At 39.1% G+C, this 22,084-nt stretch overlaps 1 protein-coding gene across 7 annotated transcripts in view; it reads right to left on the bottom strand.

Annotated features, from left to right (window-relative positions):
• The window catches only part of EIF2AK2 (eukaryotic translation initiation factor 2 alpha kinase 2), a 26,748-nt gene extending 4,664 nt beyond the window's left edge, over positions 1–22,084 (bottom strand). The window contains exons 1-17 of one of the 7 annotated variants that reach the window (XM_032681738.1): positions 21,848–22,083; positions 21,713–21,815; positions 19,261–21,585; positions 16,207–18,848; positions 15,535–15,661; positions 11,875–11,989; positions 10,620–10,783; positions 9,715–9,817; positions 8,323–8,405; positions 7,251–7,335; positions 6,756–6,790; positions 6,443–6,577; positions 5,897–6,016; positions 4,537–4,644; positions 2,658–2,850; positions 682–807; positions 17–112 (exon numbers count right to left, since the gene is read on the bottom strand). In XM_032681738.1, coding sequence (XP_032537629.1) covers positions 17–112; positions 682–807; positions 2,658–2,850; positions 4,537–4,644; positions 5,897–6,016; positions 6,443–6,577; positions 6,756–6,790; positions 7,251–7,335; positions 8,323–8,405; positions 9,715–9,817; positions 10,620–10,783; positions 11,875–11,989; positions 15,535–15,638 — 1,467 coding nt within the window. In that variant the 5' untranslated portion in view covers positions 15,639–15,661; positions 16,207–18,848; positions 19,261–21,585; positions 21,713–21,815; positions 21,848–22,083. Of the gene's footprint in view, positions 1–16; positions 113–681; positions 808–2,657; positions 2,851–4,536; positions 4,645–5,896; positions 6,017–6,442; positions 6,578–6,755; positions 6,791–7,250; positions 7,336–8,322; positions 8,406–9,714; positions 9,818–10,619; positions 10,784–11,874; positions 11,990–15,534; positions 15,662–16,206; positions 21,586–21,672; positions 21,816–21,847 lie in introns of those variants that run through there. The other 6 variants (XM_032681744.1, XM_032681739.1, XM_032681740.1 and 3 more) reach the window with 6 other exon arrangements.

Here is a 22,084-nt window from a genome sequence, read left to right as displayed (position 1 = left end):
TTTAAAGATTACATACCTCATTTTTCTCATGATTAGTAAGTGCTGAAAGAATTTCAAACCAAATTAGTCCCAGTGCATAAATATCTACTTCCTTTCCATATCTGTCCCCGAACTAGAAAGATAAGAACCAGAACAATAAAAGCATCAAATCCAACTGTACAGCAGCACTTCCTAAAGCAAAATTTGAAGTCAGCAGAAATTTCCACCCCAATGCTACAGGACTGGCCCTACTCAATATCCTTGTAAAGTCATTAACACTTTCTGCCACAGATCTAATTAGTGACTATTGTATCACCTTAAACACACAGAAATTTACTTCAACAAACCTATATAGATAAAACATGCCAATATTGCCCTGTGACAAATAATGAAACAAATAGAAGGACTCAAATGCCACAGTTAAAAGAGGTCCTAAGTTAAAATTTAAGTACATGTGCCTGGCAGCCTGGTTTTGCAAAAGCATTCCTTACAGCATGCAGTGTCAGACTAGGTTAGCCCAGAGAAAAAAACACTACCACACTGGCAGACAGCTTTCTCCAGAATACAGTTATCCTCATATACAGTCATACCAGGGAGCTTAAGGCAACTTGCTTTAATACCAAGATTAGGATTTAGAACATCCAGTGCTGACTTTATAGTTCAAATCTAATTACAGAGACACTAATATAGCAGGATAATTACCTGTTCTGGTGCCATATATGATTTTGTTCCTATGTTCTTAGTCAGAGTCTCATATGCCACAGGAGTCACAAGACCGAAGTCACCTATTTTTATTTTATCATCATGTGATATGAATATATTCGGAGGCTATATATATTAATATTACAAAAAAAAAAAACAAAACAAAACAAAACATATGAGCAAGGTTTATCATCACATAATCAGCCACAGAAGTGTTTCCCATAAAATTTGATAATTGTTCACAGAAAACAGCATTAAGAAACTGATGGGGTGGGAAACAGAAAAAAGTTAAATTAAGTTTCAAAAACACAAACTAAATTTCAAGTAGTATATTCTGCAGTACCGGCACCTTTTTTTTCCACTAGCTCAGTCATAAGTATCATTTAATGCTCTTCAAATACATCGTGCATATTTTATATCCAGAAGTGCTTTTCAGTCTTCAGTCCTAGCCCTTGGATTTAAAACACTTGGAAAAGTATTTAGGCTCACTAATGGAATTCCACTCAAATCAGAGTTTCTCCTAGGCACAGCAGGATCATCTGTAGTAAGTCAATTGCAGAGTTAAGGCTTACTACAGGTGTCTTGGAGTATCACTTTTACATTTCCATTGAACTTCCCTTTTTTAAATTTGACAAAGTGTCGTGGCTTACACCCAGCTGGGAACTAAGCATCACACAGCTACTCACTCACTCCCCGTGCCCACAGTGGAATGAGGGAGAGAATCAAAAGTAAAGCTTTTAGATTGTGTTAAGAACAGTTTAATTATGGAAACAAAAGTAAAATATAATAATAATAGTGATAGTAATAGGATACAAAGCCAAAATAAAACAAGGAAAAACAAGTGATGGACGATGCAATTGCTCACTACCTGTTGACTGATGCCAGACCCTTTCCACAAATCCAGATCAGCCCCTCTTCCACCTTCCCCAGTTTATATACTTGGCATGACATTCTATGGTGTGGAATATCCTGTTGGGTAGTTTGGGTCACCTGTCCTGGCTAGATTATCAACATTATTCTCATCCTGATTCCAGAACACAGCACTGTACCACCTACTGAAAAAAATATTAACTCCATCCCAGCCTAAACCAGAACACAAAGTGATAAACAACTAAAAATAGAACTGTATATGTTTCAACGAAGTTTCCCAAAGAAGATGAAGAAACTACACTTTGGAATGTTTTTAAAACAAAACCAAATAGTCTCATGCTATCTTTTACTCAAAGAGGCTCCAGTGGACTGTAAGACCAGGAGATACTTAATATTCAACAGGAAGAGATCTTTGTGTGAAGAATGCCCAATGCAGTTGTTCTGTTGAAGTCCAACCATGCCCACACGTATTTAATACAGTACCCGTACCTGGCTACACTATTTAAAGGCTCTGTTCCTACCAGGCACAAATATCAGCTTGAACCTATCCTGCAGCTTTGATTCTGGGATATGCCATATTAAAGCCCTGAAGGCTTTGTCCTTCATATTCTTTATATTGAAATAAAATTTTCTTATGAAGATGCACATGTAGAGAATGAAATTCTATCCAGAACTGTAGCATTCAAATATTTATATGCATACACGGACAAAAGCAACTCAACTAGAGTGTGTTGTTACCAAGCACAGCACAGATAAACCTGTCCCTTTACAAAATGGCAAGAGCAAACTTCCTAGACTCAACTTTTCTTTTTCCCGTAGGCAGTCTTGTGACCCAGTAACACACTGAAAGTGCCTGTTAACTGAGGACTACTGGTTTTTTGAACTATTGCATTCCAAGATCCTCCAGTTTACCTTTTGATTTTAGGCTGAGGTTCAGCCAGTTACTGAAAAAGAATTAATCACTAGCGATATCTGAAGAGGCACACTGCTAGGGTACATAACAGAGTGAACAAAGACTATAACAATTTAACATTTTTTTAAAATTCCAATAAGTAGTATCTTCTTTTTTCAGGTTTGGGTTTTTTTTAATTACCTATCCTACTTACCTTGAGGTCTCTATGAATTAACTTCTCAGAATGAATATATTCTACTCCTTTCATTATTTGTAAAAATTTGTTTTGTGCCATTTCATGATAGTTTTGGTCTTCTCTATTCTCTCCAATCCACTTTTCCAAGGTCCCTTTTTCACAGAATTCCATTTGGATGAAAAGACAGCGAGTTGTTTTGTCTGAATTCAGGCTTCAAAAGAAAATTACATACCATATTAAAATTAGCAAGATACAATTGTTGCCAAGTCATCAGTGATCTTCAGATTCCTCTTCTTTAAAAAAGCCTTTTTGTTAATAATTATTTTTGGAGTTCTCCAAAACAAAATCTGCAAGTCCTTTAATTTTAAAAAAGACCCTAGACCAATATGGATTAGATATAAATAAATAGGACTGAAAACCAAAGAATCCCTGCTAAGTTCCTACCTACCCCTGGAAAATACTCCTAATGTTTTGCTTGCTTCCTAGTTCACACTGAAAGTTTTCAGAGTGCCCAAGTTCTATGTCACTCATACCTAGAGGCATGTCTTATATAGGAAGAAATAGCACTGTCCTTGGCTCCCATCTTGGCGTGTAGGAACTGCTGCAAGTCCCTGGCAGATATTCTCTATTCCACACAACAAACGCAGCATCAGCCAGCCTTCCTCTCCTACCCAGAATGATCACATTCTTTCCGACTCTGTCCTGTCAAGAACATAGTGCCGGGACCATCTTTGACATCAGACTGCTAGAGAAACCCTTCCGAGAGCTGGAGATCTAGATGAAAGATATTCACCCCCCTGACAGCCTCACACTTTCCAGAAGAGTTCTCTCACTATCAGCCCATGGAATAGGCTGGAGCTGGTAAGGGGAAGGACAATATGAAGAGGAGCAGGCACCACTTTTTCCTATGTGCACTGTGTGGTCTATAGCTGCGGAATATAGCTGCCTGAGGCACTGAAAGAACAAACATTAGTTGGCTCGGGACTCTGTAGCCTTGAGGTCAGGGTACTAATTCCAGGCTGGGACCTCAGCTCTGAGTACTACTTTTTTCTGTCTTTGACACAACTGTTCAATGTAAAATACATGCATGACATTGAGGCTCCAACATATTAATGATTGGGTTTTGACATGAGACTTTTTTCCTCTATTTTATTTCTCATTTACTGAGCACACTGGAGAGATATTATGCCAATCATAATTTTGAATGCATTAATATTTTATGGCTCCAGGTAAATATGGCAACACATCTGAAGGGTATGAATTTACAGCTGGTGAAAAAAAGCTTCCCACAGAAGCTTTGTAAAGTTAATAGCCTAACTTACAAGTAAAACTCTCACCACAGTCTTCCCAGAAGTCTTAGTGTTGAAAGACTACCTCTAAATTAAAGAGCATTTCATTTTGTATTTCTGTCCTAAACAACCAAAACTGTTACAGGCATCATGGCTAAAATGCTAACTTAAGAGAAATAATTAAATCTATAAGAGCTATTGGCTGACCAGTACTTATTACAAAAAGGAAGCTTCTGATTGGGAATTAGGCAGCCAGCTGTCAAACAGTCTTTTAGTTTCTGTTGTTAATTTTTCCCCAAATTTTGAGTTCTGCATTCTATACTCTCCTCTATATATTCACTAAGTTCCATATGTTAAGACAGAAGAGAAATATAACATTATATAATGTATCTTATTAATCAAGCAAAAGAAGGTATAAATATACTTAATTTTATACAGCCTGCTGCTGGAAAGTACTGTGCCTTTTTTCCTAGCAGTATGTATATAAGCATGTGTATGCATTTATACTTGTACAATAACTGGTAACCAATCATCAGTCTTTCATTTTACAACATAAAATTCACTATGACAAACAAGTTTGTGAGTTCAAACTGCTATTTTGTTGTTACCTTGCATCTCGACTAGTTATATGGTCGTACCCTTTCCAGCTGCAATGATACCGCACTATGTTTTCATGTGTAAGTCTTGCAAGTCCTTCTGCTTCACGCCTTACATTCCTATTAGGAGGAGAGGAAGGAATCAAAAAAAAAAAAAAAAAGGCTTTTCCCTATTACAATGTAATGGTAAGTTAAATAAAAGACATGATATCAACTAGCAGTATACAGACAGTTTTACATTAATTTAGAAACAAAGCATATTATTTGCCTTCATAAAGATTCAAAGTTCAAAATCATAGTGAGAAATTCAGTGAGTTTTCTTTCATCTGCTCAGTTATTCAAAGTGCAAAAATGTTTTCACCATATTAGAAATTAAATCTCCACTCAAAAAAAGCAGATAGTTGCAATGCATAATAACATTAGGTCACCGAACACAATATAGCAAACAACCATGTTTTGTTTCTACCTCTATGAAGTTTGTCTATATAGAGAGAAGTCAGTATAAATACTCATGAAGAACTATTACTAAATTAGCTCTGCAGTCATTGTTGTAACGTTACCTAGTGAAGCAAGTTCAAACCCATAAGCAGACCAGCAGTCGTCACTTGAAGGATCAGCTGAATGTTTTTAGTATCGTTCTCAGGATTGAAATACCAATTAAAATAACATACATTTGCAAAGAACACAAGAATCTGAAGGCAAGTGTACACATCACACAATTTAGGGACAAGTATCTCCAACAACTTAAATCTTTTTCAATGGATTGCCTAAAAGAAATTAATTTTTTCAGCTGCTGATAAAATATTCCACTTGATACTAGTTACAAATAATTAAAGATCATCATTCTCTGTTGAAATTTATAAAGAACAAGTAACACAGTGTGAGAATAATGACTACATGGATAGTATATAAAACATTTTCCAACTACAAACCACAAAACTTATCACCTAGATTTTTCTCTATTTTCTCTAATTGTAGTTGTTATGCATTACTGATGTGTAAATTTTCCATGTAACATATCAAAAGTAACAGTGCTGTTTTCAATGTTTTACTAACCAGCAAGTTTTCTTCAAACACATTTTCAGTATTAACAACCAGAGCACTAGTGTGTTCAGGGAAAGTAGAACTTAACCAATCTACATTTTTAGAGCTCCAGCAGAAATTATCCCAGTACATGCAAAAACTGACAAAGTTGTATGCCATTTTCAGCGTCACTTAGAAATAAAGAAAACGGTTTTCCAGAAAGAATAGACAATTAATAATGAAAACTGCTTAAATGCTCCTAGGATTGTTAAAGAGAGAAAATAAAGTATTAAAATATTGATTAAGGTTGTCCTAAAATAAAAAGTGGAAGTAAATATACAGTACGTACTTTGTGAATTCAACTCGTTTGATTGCATAGGTTGTCTTGTCGCACTTTGATCTTGCCTTGAAAACATTCCCAAAACCACCTTCACCAATAGGCTCTATATTTTTAAAATTATCAAGAAATCTTAAAAAAAAAAAAAAAGGCACAATTATGTTTAATATTAAATTTACAGGATATAAAAATAATCCTGACAGATACATCTGCTGAAATATCATTCTACAGGAATCACTTGACAAATCTACAGGTCTAAACCATAGTCTGGAAGATTAAACAATAAAGGGAAACTGACCCTTGCAGGCATGTTGGGTAATTACCCTCTCACATCTTCATACAAATGATGTTTGGCCATGAGCATTAAATACCATTGCATGTCAGTTTCTATGCTAGATTTGAAATTTCCGGGGGGGGGGGATCAAACACCAATTTTCTTTGAATGTTCTTTTTACAGCAGTATTTTCCCTCCTTGTATCATAAATAAAGGAACAAATCTAGATACCTACATAATGTAATTGCCATACAAATATTATTAAAAAAACAAATCCTTCTTACATTTTATCAACAGTGTGTGGATTTCCATTCCCTTTTCTGGTATTCGTGTCCACATCTGGCAAACTTTCATCTGAATCTGACATATTTTTGTTCTCTTCCTCTTTTCTTACATTAGGAAAATTAGCTGCCAATTTTCTGTAAAAAGGATAAAAGCAAAATTATTTGTAATGAGCCATTTTTCTAACATGTGACCAGAAATGAAATGTACCTCCCAATAGTGACATTTCTTTACTAGATACAGAAACACTAAAGTGATTTGCAATATAGTTTACAGGAGATAGCAATAAACACATACCTAGAAATAAACACATACCTTTTGGACTTCAGGGCAGAACTCTGTGCATTTCTCTACATGGAAAAGAGAAAAAAGCCTAACTGAGATAACCTGAATATTTTCTCTACAGTTCGCTTAAAATGTTTCTGAGAACGTATTTAGGAATTGCCTATAAATATGTTCATACCTTAGATAAAAAATGTAATAAGAATGAAGCCATATCTCAGCTTTAACTTTTTCACATATGCTATGCATAACTTTATCATTGTTCCCACAGAAAAAATTGAGCTTAGTTTGATCCTCCTTCTTGGGAGTACTGCCCATTTCTTCAACAGTACATGAACTGAGTCCACAGTACAGAAGCAAATGACCAATGGTTAACAGTAAGAATGTGCTGAATATTTTTAGGAAAAATGCACATGTTTTCTAGTGATTAAAGGATAAAGGAACAAACTGATGTTACATTCTGACAAGAAGCTTGCCCTATTCATGGTCTAAAACGTAATTAGAAGGAAGACCATTTTCATACTATACCTGAGAAGGTGAAAGCTTTTCACATACTGCCATGTCTTTCATTTTTTCTACCAACATTGGAGCTGAGTCTTCAAAGGAAATACTGCTTTATTGAAAAATAGTGGACTATTTTTAGGTGAAAGTAACACAATCATAAATAAAACTGCCACAAGAGAAGTAGTAGTACCAACATTTACATAGTTTTTTAAAAGCGAAACGTAAGAAAGTATTAACAATCATGACTGATTTAAACTACCAAACTTCCTGCTGGAAACCTACTAAAGTAACACCACTTTGTAATATACTCCTATATTTCTATATTATATGATTCTATGACATCTAAATATCCCTAAGTTATATATTCTATTATAGTCTTAAATAGGTTAAATGTAGGTATTTATTTCAAGGTAGTACAGCCACCTCTAACATTGTGCAACTATAAAGCAATCACATATGTACAAAGAACATAAAAGAAGGGGTAGTGGCACTACAGCCAAACCACTGGACACAAAAGGCTTGACCTAAGGTTCCCAAATCACAAATGAAACTTTATGTATGTTCATTTTCTCTCACTAAGCAAATTTTTCCCTTCGGTGGAAATAAAGATTTAAAAAACAAAACAAAACAAACAAACAAAAAACCAACCAACCAAAACAAAAAAAAACTAAAAAAGGGAGAGAAGAAAGCAGAATATGGAGCACAGGAAAGTACTGAAATTGAATTATACTGAGTTCACAATTGTGTCACAATAGGAAAATGAGTGTCAAAATGCCATGAAATAATGCTACTGAATGAGGTAGGTTAATACATTTACATCATAGTAAAAATTATTCTGAAAGAACTACTCATGCCAAAATATAAATATATCAGAAAACTCTAAAATTATTATAAGCTCACCCATATGGACTCAAATAAAATTGCATGACTACAACAAATTTTGCTCTGAAGTTGAAGGAATATAAATTCAAATTAAATGGGTTTATACTGCAATAAAACAAACTATGACATATTTTATTTGGAATTAGATCACATAACCCTCTAAGATGATTAGTAAATACATTTTGTTATCACATCAGCAGTGAACCCAACTTACTTCGAATCAGACTGAGTTGGCACTTGAGAGGAATTACTATGTATGCTAAATATTGAATTGCCATTAGATTTTTCAGTTTCCACCTGAAAAAAAAGAAAAGCCAAAAATGTCTAACAAAATCACATAAGCAAACCCCTAGTGCAAAACTTGCCATTCAGAGAGCGGAGAGGGAAGATTACAAGGTTCTTAGTGGAAGTTTTTAACTGCACTGAACATTCAAAGCCCTGAAGAAGAAAGGCATCTACCCAATTTCCACCCAGAGAAAGGAAACACAGGCCCCTGTCACAGTGATCATACTATACAGACACATTTACAGAAGTAGAGTCTGGATTCTGTTTAAAACCAGGGCAAGAGTAAAAGATGAAAAGCAAACGTTTTCATTGTTTGTTGCATATGCATATGCCTATGTGATATACACAGGCTTTGATAAATGTAATCAGCAGAACTGAAAATCTGAGGACAAATTGACATTCAATGTCTTCAGCATGAAAACACTGCAAAATCTGTAAAACTAAATTGAGGTTGACTACAAACCAAAAAAAATATCCCAAACACTTATTAGAGGTTCTTTCACTTCCTCCCTCCACCTATGTCCTAAGAGCATAAAAGTAACGTTAAAAGCAACACCTACAATTGATACAGACCATAACCTGACAAAAAGTAAACAAACCATTTTTTTTGTTTGTTTCATGGTTTTCCATCATGGTATCAGGGAAACAAAAACACAGGCTTTATGTTTCAACGATAGCAAACAAACAAACCCCATTTTTTTAATTTGGGAGTATTGGATTTTTACTACTTTTTGCCAGTTACGTTTTGTTCGTTACACAGACATCACTGAGAATTAATAAAAATTAAAACCAAACCAAAGCAAACCACCCCAAATTTACACTAATTGGTACAGGAGTTCTGCTTGAGGTAGTAAATTTCAGACTTTGATGAAAATGTAAAGGTCCATGAGCTTGCAACACATGGAAATATTAAGATTTGTGATCCAATAGAAGGCAGTAAGAGACTTATGTTCATAGCCAGACAGCTCAACAGCACTTCACACAGAAGACAACCGGTATGTTAGTCGGGATTTAGAAATTTTTAATATGTATGGATCCTTGAATGACAACATATGAGACCATATTCTGAAATACAGAGAGATATCAACTGCTAGATTTTTTTTAATCCAGCAATTGAATAGATAAACACAACAAATTCTACCAACAGAATCCTGCAGCCCAAACAGCACACCAAAATATAGGTGGTTTCCCTCTTTAGTGGAATCCATGGAATATGCTTTTAAATACGAGGATATCTGTTCAAAGATTAAAGATACAAGATTTAAACTTCTGTCTTAAGAGCAAATATAGCACATACTGTTAGAGAGCCTTTCTTATTTACCTTCTCAAATGCTTGTTTTGCAGCAGCTTGTTTTGCAGCAGCTACAGTAGGTCCAGTGCCCCTTCCATACACCTGACCACTAATTGTACAGCTACAAGAAAATCTGTCAAATACAAAAGGGAATCAAGTCTTATATCCCATATGACAAGTCCTAATTTAATGATTTTAAACACTATAGTCAATTGACATCATAAAATGGAAATCTGAAATATACATCTTCAGGACAGTATTCCCAATGTACATTTAATCTAAGTAATAATGGTAGACAATTAATTTGATGTGCCTTTAAGATAACTCACTTTTAGAGAGTGACTATTTAGCACTTTTTAAGGCTGAGCTTCTCAAAGCAATATATCATACACACTCTCTGTCACAAATTATCTGCAGTTTAGGTTTTAAAATGGCTGATTTTTCAGGATAAGAGAGGACAACTTTTCCAGCAGATATTATCAAGAGACTTAAAATATGTAGATGTTCTTTATCATCCTGCACCTGTCATTAACTGGAACACTTCTACAACTCACTGACTGCAATGCATACACAAAGAGACACAAACAGGCTCCTTGGCATTTGATTCCTAGAAGTCTCCAAGACACACACCCAGAGGTTCACAAAGTTGCCAGAGCTACAACCAAGAAAATTGTTGATTTTCAGCACTGACTATCATTTTATCATCATGCAATCTCTTCTCCCAGCTAAACAAACTCGGTCCTCTTAGCCTCTCCTCCTATGGCATATCCTCCAACCCCTTAACCACCCTAATGGCCCTCCACTGGATTCTCTCCAGACCAGTTTTGAATTTGTATTTCTAAAGATTCACCTAACATGGCTGAAGACAACTAATGATAGCATTAGTAAATACAACAAAGTCTTAGAAGGAAGTAGGAAGACAAAGTACATCTTACATGGGAGCATGGGCATCTCCAGTACGAGTTCTTTCAGGATAATCAACTTTTAGCCGTGTCCTTTGTGCAAAAATATTCAGTAGACTGACATAGTTTCTGTCTGGTTCAGGTGATGAGATTGTTTGAGTTGTTGCTGATTCTGCAGCACCCATACTTGAAGGACTCTGCAAACAAAATAGGTAACTTAAAAACTTAAGCTTAATAAATACATTAAGATAAACAATGCCCAAGATCTAATATAGCTGCAAGGTTTCTCAGTTTTTCAAAATACTCATAAGAAATCCCAGGTTGGCATTCATGGAGTCCTTTGTGGCCAAGGACAAACATCCTAGCCCTAAAATATTACTTTTTGAAAGAAATGTAAATTCAGTTTTGCAAGTACTGCACCTATGTCTTTAACAACCTCTCACCATGTCTCATCCCAATTCTTTTAGGAAAAGACAAGGTATGAGCTGTGAAGAAGGGATAGCATCAGGATGCTGCTGATGCTGCCATTTAGCAAAGGTTGCAAATGCTCCTGTGCATGCACAAGAGGAGAAAGCAGGACTTTTCAGCTGTCTCATGATTAAGCAGCGTTATTAATATATTAGCAGACATGCTGCAATTGTGTTAATGACAGTGACACAATAAAAATCATATGGAAACAGGTAAGGAAAGATTTCTCTCAAAAAGTGCTAAAAAGCATTCAGAGTCAAAAAGAAAAGAATGGCTATCACAAAACACTTGGCAGAACACTGGGGAGCAAAATTCAAACCTCAACTTAATCAAGGATAGAGTATATAACCAGTTAAAACGTAAAGAATATAATGACAAGGAAATAAGGATGAATCAGAGCAAGTGAAAGGAAGCAATTTCATTAGTGAAGTGGCAACAGACATATTGGGCAATGCCCTGCAAATGTGTTGAGGACATTGAATTACTGAACAGTTGTCTAGATGAAAAAGGACCACTGTCCCCTCTGGATACACCAAGGCAGCTTAACAAAGGCAAATACATTTCCTCATCTTCCTATAACAACAGAGGAGGAAACACAATACTACATATCAACCCTGTAGTAGAATAATAAGAAAAATAATTCAGTGGTAAAAGGTAGAAAAGTGCTTAATAAGACAGAACAAAGATGACTTAAGTAATTGGAAACTTTTCCGAATTAAAGAAAAAAATGACATTTTATTGATAGTCTACTTTGAGACATTCATCTGAAACCTTTACTAGCCAAAAAAAACCCCAAAACTTACTCCTGCTATTTACTCACCTGTTTCTCAATCATTTCCCACGTTTTTTTTGCTGCTACTCTTTTTGCTTCTTTCTTACTTTTACCAGTGCCTGTACCATATTCCACATCATTTAGTTTGACCACAATTGTGAACCTGCAATGAAGGAAACTTTTCTAAAGCATTGTTACATTTTGCCTCATATATACTTAATAACCTTCTCAGATTAAACTTTGGGTTTATTATCTACAATAATATACTGTGAGGTATTGAACTGTTTCTGTGTTTTTATTATATCCAACTCCTGGTTATCATAATTCTTTAGTATAAATATATTAAAGTGTTTCTCCCCAGTCACAAATGCATGTACTTTATTAGTTCTAACAGTATGTTTAACTGCTTAGCTGCTTTTTAAAAGCAAAATTACTTAAATTTTTAAAAGCAAGAGAGTGCATGAGGTCAGTATTTTTACAAGAAAAGTTGCGAGGCCCTAACACCAGGACACATCTCAGCACTGCAAAACTATACAGAGAGGAAAGATTAGCTAATCTTGATTTCATGAAACCAGATGTGACATTGCATTCACTTTTAATACCCTGTAATATGCACTACTTAGTAAGTGCAAAAACTGTGTCTGGTGCTTTGCAAGAGATGAATTTAAAGACAGCCACAAACAACAAACAAGCAAAAAAAAAATGCAAACAAAACAAAGAAAAACAAAAAAAAACAAACAAAACAAACAAAAAACCACCACCCAGTCATGCCCCTCCACACTCAGCTCCTGATCCCTTCCTGCTCCATCCCTCCATCACACAACTGTGCACATGCTGCTTTCCATACAGCAATTCCATGAGTCAAAATGGGGGCCTGATGCAGCTCAGGACTAACTATAGTGGATCTGGCTGGGATGGAGTTAACTTTCTTCAGAGCAGCCGGAATGGTGGTATGTTGTGGATATGGGACTAAAACAAGGTTGATAACAGTGTTTTACCTATTGCTGAACAGTGTTTGCACAGCACCAGATCTTTTTCTTTTTTCCCCACTCTGGCCTTCCAGTAAGTGGGGGGGATGTGTGAGAAGTTGGGAAAAGACACAACCAAGGCAGCTGACCAGATGGATATTACATGACATATGGCATCACATTCAGCAGTAAAAGCTTGGAGATGGAGGAAGAGGCAACATTTGAGGTTATAGTGTTTACCTTCCCAAGTAACCATTGGGCATGAAGCCCCACTTACATGGAAAGAGCTAAACATCTGCCTGCTGATGGGAAGCAGTAAGCAAATTCCTTATTTTGCTTTGGTCACACATATAGCTTTGCTTCATCTGTTAAACTGTCTTTATCTCGATCCACAAGTTTTTCTCCCTCTCAGCTTTCTGATTCTCCTCCCTGTCCCACTGGGGGGAAGTGAGTGAGTGGCTGGCTGGGAGTTTCGCTGCTGCCTGAGGTCAACCCCCCACAGTGCCCTAGTAAGAAATGGTTGGATTCAGATAAATCAGTCCTTATCCGGATCCAACCTGTCCTGCAGCTGCAAATCCCCTAATGTTTCTGCTACTGCCTTTACACAAAAGGCAACAGAGGATAAAACAACTAGATTTCTGCCTTTGGCAGCAGCACAAACTTGCAACAAGTTAAAGTGACCATTAGAGCCTCAGGGTAAGTCAGTGCTTCGGAGTGCAGTGGAACATATAGGTGCTCACAGCCAACAGGATGGATTCACACAACAAAACAGCCCAGGTATAACACCATAAGCTTCTCCATGGGATAATTTGTCTCAAATAGTGGAATGACTTTAGGAATTCACTTTTTCCATTATTCCCAAATTTAATTCTCAATTTCCCTTTAATGAAATGTTTGTGTGGAAAGAAATGCAGATGCAGAATAGTGCTTGCACTCATTGTGTAAGCAAGGCTTAACAAGAAACCTTAAGGAGGCAAACAGTAGGACAAGGCACCTGATAGTGTGCCACATACTCTACACACAGGAAACAGCAAACAAACAAACGAACAAACACATGAAAGAAAGATCATTCTTTAGGAAAGGGTTTGTTAGTCAACTCATACCTAAATGCTGAATACTACACACATTCAGTTATTATATTGCATCCAAAATTCACCCTTTTGTTTAAGCATCCTGAAGAAATATGCAGTCAATGACCAATGAGTTAATTAGCTGAGTTGAGGATTAGCTGAATGAACATTACATGAGTTGGTTCCAAATGTACAGTCACAATTATTCACCATGAACCCTGAGATAATAAGCAATTTCCAGATTTGCTAGGTTTAGGCAGGACTGGCTTAGTTTTACACACACTGCATTCCCAGCCCAAGAAAGCTTGCAGCCAGTCAGGACAGGGCCACCCTGGGTTCTCTCAACCTTCTTTAGCGGTGTTCAGCATTGACCCCGCCAGACATTGTACTGGAAGCAGCTACAGCACCAGCTGTTTCAGCACCATGTCTCAAACAACTGCATGAGATAAAACACAGCACAAAAGAGTTAGGGAGGCAGCTCAGTACCAGCAGTGGCCAGTGTGTCCCATTAGCAGGCAGAGCACTGGGAAAGAGCATCATCAGGGCACTGAAGGAGGTTTACACCAGGCATCACTGTAGCCAGACACTTTACACTGTATCCTTGGAATAGGCCAGGTTATCTAGGATTTTCCTAGATACCACTGTCACACAGTGGGCTGAACTGTATTTGTGAATGTAGCAGAGCACACAGAAAAATATGAAAAAGCACAGATTTGGAATGTGTATAAATTCTGTCAGTCATATGCTGTGACTTTTGAAGCACAAAAATGTAGCTCTGTGACCAAAGTTGTGGCCGTTACTGCAATAAAGGTTACTTTTTGAGTTACGTGAGCCACACGGGAAAAAAATTAAGATAACTGATTAACATTTGAGACACAGATAATACTCCTTAATTTATTCTGGGACTATAGTCAGGTCTAAGAATAAGTCTGTGTAAACAGTGCTGGGTGTCTACAACATGTAAGACATTAAAAGACATATCAGTTATTAGCATAAGGCTTGTCCTCATGCAAACTAGCAAAAAAAAAAAAAAAAAGAAATCACACAAGGAAACACTATAGATCTTGAGTATCTACGATATTTGGCAAGCAAAAAAATAGCAAAACACTATATCTGTGTTAAAAAAAATAAAATATGTTCCATCACCTGTAATTGTCTCTTAAAGGGAAAACAAAACTTCTTAGGTAAAAGACCCTTTTCTGTTCTCTTTTCTGAACAGATGTTCAAAAACAAACTACACATTAAGCACATTGGTACACGATCAATTAATACACACTCAACCTTTATGGTTAGGCATCAACAACGCTTTGTTAACCTAAAGAGAAATCAAAGTACTTAAGTTAGCATAGATCATAAACTGAACTACATGCTGCAACTCAACCCACCTCCTGAGAGATTTTATGGCAGATGCATAACATACTCGAAATACTAGTAACAAGTGCATTGTTGTTGCTTTACGAAAAAGAGTTATCATCTTTGAAATCAGTTTTCTTCCCAAACTCTATCACACAATGTCCTCCTCATGCATCTACTGCTCAATTTATGGTTTCAATCAGCTCTTTTGCTGCATATATTCTTTTAGCAAATTAACTTTTATGACTGCAACCTTTGTCCAGTTTGTTCATCACAGGAAGAGCCCCTCTGGTTATTGACATGCATAGTGAACTTACTCAGGATCATGAGATGGGCCAGTCATCCCAGCAGTGTCATAAAGCAGTGTAAGTTTATTTATTTGACAGTAATGGTTGATCTTCTCCATACATTCAAGATCCATTTTGGTGCAATCTCAAATAGATTCTGCAAAGTAACAATGAAAAATTTGTCTGTGCCTCTAGGCATAGAATAGAGACAGCCCCTACTCCTGGTAGATCACTGCTGTGATGTAAAATAGAAAACTGGTGCCAGTAACAAAGTTCATAGAAAATTAATTCGAATATCTAATTCGAATGGTTAATCTGCCACAGTTTTTGAAGAGTGATTGCTTGGAATAACAATTTTAGAAAGCAGAGCAGAGAACTTAGTGATTAGAGAATATTTCTTAGCAGATTTCTTGACAGGAAAAGACAGAAACATTTGCTGAATTCTGTGGGGGTAGAATAATCAGTTACGTTTCTCCAGAATTAGAATCGCTTCCTTGATAGGGGAGCCTAGTGGCACTTGAAACTACCTCTTCAAACCGCGATGACGGGCAGGCTCAGCCTCACTGTCCAAAGCTGAACTCTGGCTCCCGCCCGCCGAGCGCCTGGGGCCAGCGCCGCTCCCAGCGCCGCTCCCGCCGGGGTGCAGGCAGCCCCGCTCGGTGGGACCCGCCGGATCCCCTGCCCGCCCTCCCCGCCGCTTACCTGCGAGCCGCAGCAGAAGCTCCAGGACCCGCAGCTCCAGCAGCCGGAGCGGTGCAGCCCAGCCTGGCGCCGCACGAAGTTTCGTTTCCCGCAGCACCGCCCGCTCCGTGGAAGCGAAACCGAAAGGGCGGGCGAGTCCCGCAGAGAGCGGGGCGGCTCCTTCCCGAGGCCGCGGGAAGCCGCGCTCTACCTCCGCCTCACGGAGCGGAGCCTCCGCCGGCTTCGCTCTGCCCAGCGCTCCTGAGCCACCGGGGAACGAGGGCAGCAAGGAGAGCGAGCTGCTTCGCAAAGATGTGTCACCCACAGCGCTGGGACCCCCTCGGCCTTCTTCCCCGACTAGCTGCTGCCTTTTTCTGCTGCAGCAACCACATACTATAGCTCAGCAACACGGACAGCAGGGAGCAGTGGCGCACCCAGCTTCTCCCAAATACATCCAAATGTGTTTTTTTAGTGGCCCTTTTCCTTCTCTGACTAGCTGATTAACGCTTATATTCCTGTATTGGGCCTGACTGAGCTGAAGTTTATCTTCCGACAATCCCTTACAAAGTGTGACAGACTTAACGACAGATTCACATGTTCTTGCGGTTCATATCAGTATCCCACTGCTCTGCAATACTGCAACAGCCTCAGCAGATTCCCAAAGAAATAAAATCCAAACCATAGCTATGGCACATAAAAAGTATTGCCCTTTATAAATTTTGATTTTTCAATTCAGCTGTTATGCTTTTGGTTCAGTGTTATTTTAGGCATCTTATTTTTTATACCATTCCATTTTTCCACAATAATTTTAAGTTTTTCCTTAGCCCTTAAACACTTTTTCTAACCATCCAAATCTACATCTGGCATACTTCTTTAATGAGGTGATCAGTAAGCATGAGTTACTCCAAATTAAGCTGTATCACTAATGTAAATTAAGAAAGAAAAAATTCAAAATATTTTTTTACATGGTACATCACCACATTGATAAGAGATGATTTTAAACAGGTAATTTTCTACTTTATAGAGATGATACCAAAGTGGACATATGGAATTTAGAAATATTAAAAAGCAGGGAAAAAATAGTGTAACAAGCATTTTTTCTTTCAGCCTGGATTGTCTACATTTATCCAAACTGAATGTTGTTAGTCAATCCACTCAGCCTGCTCAGATTTTTTCACACAGTTCTATTTTGATTTAAGTCAACAGATAGCTTCGTCCAACAAGAGCAGTTTCTCATTTCTCATTTTTTAACGCTTCATTTGTTAATAAAACTTCCAAGTCTGATCATTCACGAGACTCACTGGTGGTCACTCTTACAAGAACCAGAGACTTTCACTGCTGGGACCAAAGGCCCTTCACAGTAGGTGGCTCCAAAGAGCTGATGGGCATCCCACTTGACTCCCTACACACCTCACTCACCCCACTCACACACAGACAGACCATATTTCCTTACCAGTTCAACTCAAAGTTTCCCTCAGCAGAGTCTAAGACATTCCACAAGGCAATTTATTCCTGGCACAGTAACACAACAACAACTCAAGACAGTCCCTCCAAGAACAAGCCCTGAGCCTAGAACACCTGGGCTTTTTTCATACCCTCACAGTCTCCCCCACACACCAGTCTGGCTCTTCCTTTTCTGTCTTCTCCTCCTGCCTCCCCTCTCCATGTCCATCCACCTCGCTGGCATCACCTGTCTTCATCTCCTTTGTTATCAAAATGCTGACAAAGCCATCTTTGTGTCCTTTGTTATCCCAAACATTGGCAGTTCACAGCCTCATCTTGTGCTCCCACCCAGAGCCCAGTTTGTATTTCAACTTGCAGCTTGCAGGCTGAGCCACCTGGATGTCAAGTATTCCTCAATACATTACACTTGAAACATGTTATGGGTATCACTAAACAATAAGGCACTTCATAGTAAAATTCTTACTGGGATAAAGGAAAAAAAATCAGCCACCAAATTAATAATATATTCTGTTGAAGTTGGAAAGAAAAATCTTCAAGATTATTTTCCAGAGGCAAGATCTAAAGTATGGAGCAAATTTCACTGTGTACACACAGCACCTGCTCCTGACCACCCAGATACAAAACCTATGGAACTGTGCTTTGATTCCCACCCACCTGCAAGGTCTCTCTCCAGCAGAAACCAGACAGCCATAGAGGAGAGAGGGAAAACAGCAGTAAGCCTTAGGTCTTCCTCAGTATAAGGAAATTACTTGGGCACCCAGAAAGTACACCTGCTCTCTCATAGTGCTCACAAAACTAACAAGGAACCCATTCAGACACCAGCGGGGATGCAGAAAAAAGGATCAGAGAGTGCCAAACATGGAATTTCTAAGTATAATCATCTTGTAGGGGAAGAAAAAAAAAAAAGGACAAACCATGATATGTCACATAATTCACAAGTTATTATTTCTTTATGTATAGACAAAACTGGTTTCCTTTGAAACTGTTTATGATGTTGTTCTTTGTTAAAAGCCACCTAGAGCAATTCCATTGATTCTATGTATGGAGCTTGTTTAAGGATACCAAAATGGCATTCTTACATTATCACTTCTAGAACATGCAGTACACCTTGTATTTCAGCTTGTCTCCTACTAGGTTTCCAATAACTGTTGTTTTCCTGGCTCTGAGCTTCTGTGAGGCATTTCCAGACTCTAGCAGGCCTGCAGAAAGAACAATGAGAAAGTAATGCACTTGCTGATAGACAGAGCTGTCATTAGTGGGCTTATTTGCTAACCATGGGGGTTCAAATAAATACAGCATGGCAAACAGCTGGCTGAAGTTCAACAACCTTGTAGAGACTTTTCCAAGCATACACAAAAGGACATTTCACCGTTACGATCCTACTCTGAAGCAAACAAAGGTTTCCTATGCACTGTCAGTTAATGAGAAAACTGAAAATAAAAAAGTTTAAAATACAACTATAATTCATGGTTTAACTGTTTCAATTCCATAACTGAAACCTTCTAATCAAATATATACCTTGTAAAATCATTTAAGACATTTATTTTCCAATTATGACCTCTTTGACCAACACTCAAAGAAAGCACAAATATTATTTTTATGGAAATGTACCTTTTCCCAAAGGTGCGCATAGGATCCACTGCTCACTGACTGCAATGCAGGGCTTTCTGAAAAAAATGCCATCTTCTTAAGTAGAGAGAATCCCAGGAATTCAGCTATTGTTAACCACTTTTCTGTGTAAATTCTGAAAAAGAGTTGTTGCACTCTGGATTAAGCTATAAACTGACCAGAGCAGTTGCATTTTTATTTAAGAGTTTTTAAAGGCCTTTTGGTTCGTTATAACCTCTAATGAGCATCCAGAGAAAGAGTCACACACTCTTCTCTGAGAGAAATTCTTTTTAATTTAGTGAGAAAAATAGGATATTTGGCAAAAGGTTTTCACAGGAGTAAAACACAACCAAGATAAAAAGTATATCACTAAAACATTCAGCACAAAGACCCATTCCACAGAAAACACCCGCTAAACAATCCATTCAACAGCTTTAGTAAAACGCAGTTCATTGGTTTTGAGTTACCCACAAGAGAAGGAAAAGAGTAAAACAGATGAGAAGGAATAGAGAAAGAAAGACAGAAAGAAAGGAGTAGAGAATAGTTTCTGACAAGTTTCAATGATTCATGTGGTGCTAGCTGGAGAGGGAGAAGAGAGAAGGAGGAGAAGAGGAAAGAAATTGTTACCAACTCACATGGTTCAGGCTGCAGGAGAGACCAGAGGGAGGGAGGGAGAGACCATATGGAATACTTATAGAGTTCAGTTTTCCCTCCCAGACAGGATATCCAGTCAGTGCCTTCCAGGCTAGAGTGAGTTTTGCTGTGGCCAGTCACAGGCTGCAGGAGCCTGTGGACAGGCTACCAGTCAGGTCTGCCTTGACTGACAGCCCAATTGCAGGGCCTTCAGTGATGCCGTGTGCTCTGCATGGGCTGCAGGCCTTGCCTTCCAGCTTTGCCCTGTACCCTCAGCACAGGCCTTATGCGCAGGCCTTACCAGGGATCTGCAGGTCCAGGCCCAGCCCTTCCCCACATGCACACACACACACACACACACGCTCACAGTGAGTTGGTTCTGACCCATATCAGTAATTCAGTGAGATTCGGATCCAGGATCTCACAACAGTGATTCAGTAAAGGCACACGAAATCCACATGCCTCACACCTTTTCCATTTTATCAAGTGGAAGTAGTGCATTTTATTAAAGTCAACTAGAGAAATTTTATTAAAACTCCTCCTATTGCCTGAACTTACAGAATCCTTAGCCATCTCTATTTCTTCTCAGAATCCTCCTCTCTCCTTAAAGGCTTGCCTTCTGTAATTCTAATTGTCATATACCAAGCTCTAGAGAACAGTTTACTTTGGCCTTGTGTGTGACTCAGCATCTTTTATCAGAAAAAGAGATTACTATCCAAGGTGCAGTTTGTAGAACTGAAAGTGACCTAAAGGTGAACTTCCAGTTTCTCCGGTAAGAAACAAAGTTTCCTCCAGCTTTGCTAATTGCAGTCAGTTATTAATGCCTAATCAACATCAGGAGTATTACATACCAATCAAATTAACAAAATTTGCTTGCTGGCTGATAAAAATTTTATCAATTTATCAATGTTTATCAAAACATTGTCAAAGAACAATTGGAATATTACTTGAGCAATCGAGCCTGCTGTTAAATGATCTATTCTGGAACAGCATTTGGTACATACACTTAAAAAACTTCCTACCAAGCCGTTCAGGCCTTCATCTGAATGCCTTTCCTATTCATTTGCTTTAGAAAATATTGACCTTTGGAACTTCAAATATTTTATTATCATGCCAGTTCCCCAAATAGTGGAGTTACTGACTTTGGCTTTATCACGAACATTTGTTTATGGATGATTCAATACCAGTGCTGCGGTTTGCTTTGCCTGCAGGTGACTCTGCGGGACAACGCGCTCCAGAAGGTAATAGGGAAGCCGAGAAAGGCGAAATGAATCGAATCTCTCCCGTGTATCCTCCTTCTCCCTCGTGCAGCTCCCTGTTCACCAACGCCCGTGCACGGAATGCTCTGAAGCGCAAACCTACAGACTTCGGCATCTTTGGGCGCCACCGCCAGCGACACCGTGTAGAGACCTCGCTGGTGACCTTTTATAAGGCTGGTAACAGGCTTCTCCAGCGACAGCAGCCGCGGGTATGACACCAGGGAGGCCGCTATCTCCGGGGCCGGCACAGGGAGCGGAGCTGCCGCCAACGGCCGGCAACAGGCAAGGAACGGGAGCGAGAACCACCGCGCGGTCCTTCCCCGGTGGAAGCGCCGCGGGAGGAATCCTTTCACGGCAAAGCTATTCCCTGGCAGCATTTCAACAGGTATTTTCCAATCAGATGCCAGCTGTCCGTTGTCTCACCTAGAGAGCATTCCTAAACAGAGGAAAAAAATTACCAAACAGAAAAACCACCAAACCACACACCAAAAATCCCATGGCGTGGCACCACTCCCCGCCACACCCGCGACCGCGGTACCGACGCGTCCCGCACGCCTGCTCACCCCTCCCTCCTTCCCTTCCTACTCCCTCCTCAGGCAGGAGCAGTCTAATCCCGGGCTCAGCCGCCGCCCCATCACGGCTCCCTTTCCCTCTGCGTTCTGCTCCCTGCCCGCGGCCGGCACGACAGAAAGCACTACAAACCCCAGGGCACCGGAGCTCCCGCAGCCTTTTCTTCCCCGCCCATGCCCCGCCCAAGCTCCCGCGATCGAGGCGGGGTCTCCTCACAGCCCATTCCAGGGCCTTGCGTGAGTTTCCTGGCGGAGAGGGTCGAGCTCCCTCCACCGCCCAGCCGGGAACGCGCTCCCTTCCCGCACCGCCCCTCGGGCCTGACGCGAGGGGTGGGCCCGGGGTGGGCCCGGGGCGGGTCCAGGAGG

Source organism: Chiroxiphia lanceolata, chromosome 3, assembly GCF_009829145.1.
Source record: "Chiroxiphia lanceolata isolate bChiLan1 chromosome 3, bChiLan1.pri, whole genome shotgun sequence".
NCBI lineage: Eukaryota > Metazoa > Chordata > Aves > Passeriformes > Pipridae > Chiroxiphia > Chiroxiphia lanceolata.
Note: the sequence above shows the minus strand (reverse complement) of the source record. Positions and strands in the feature narration are given on the sequence as shown.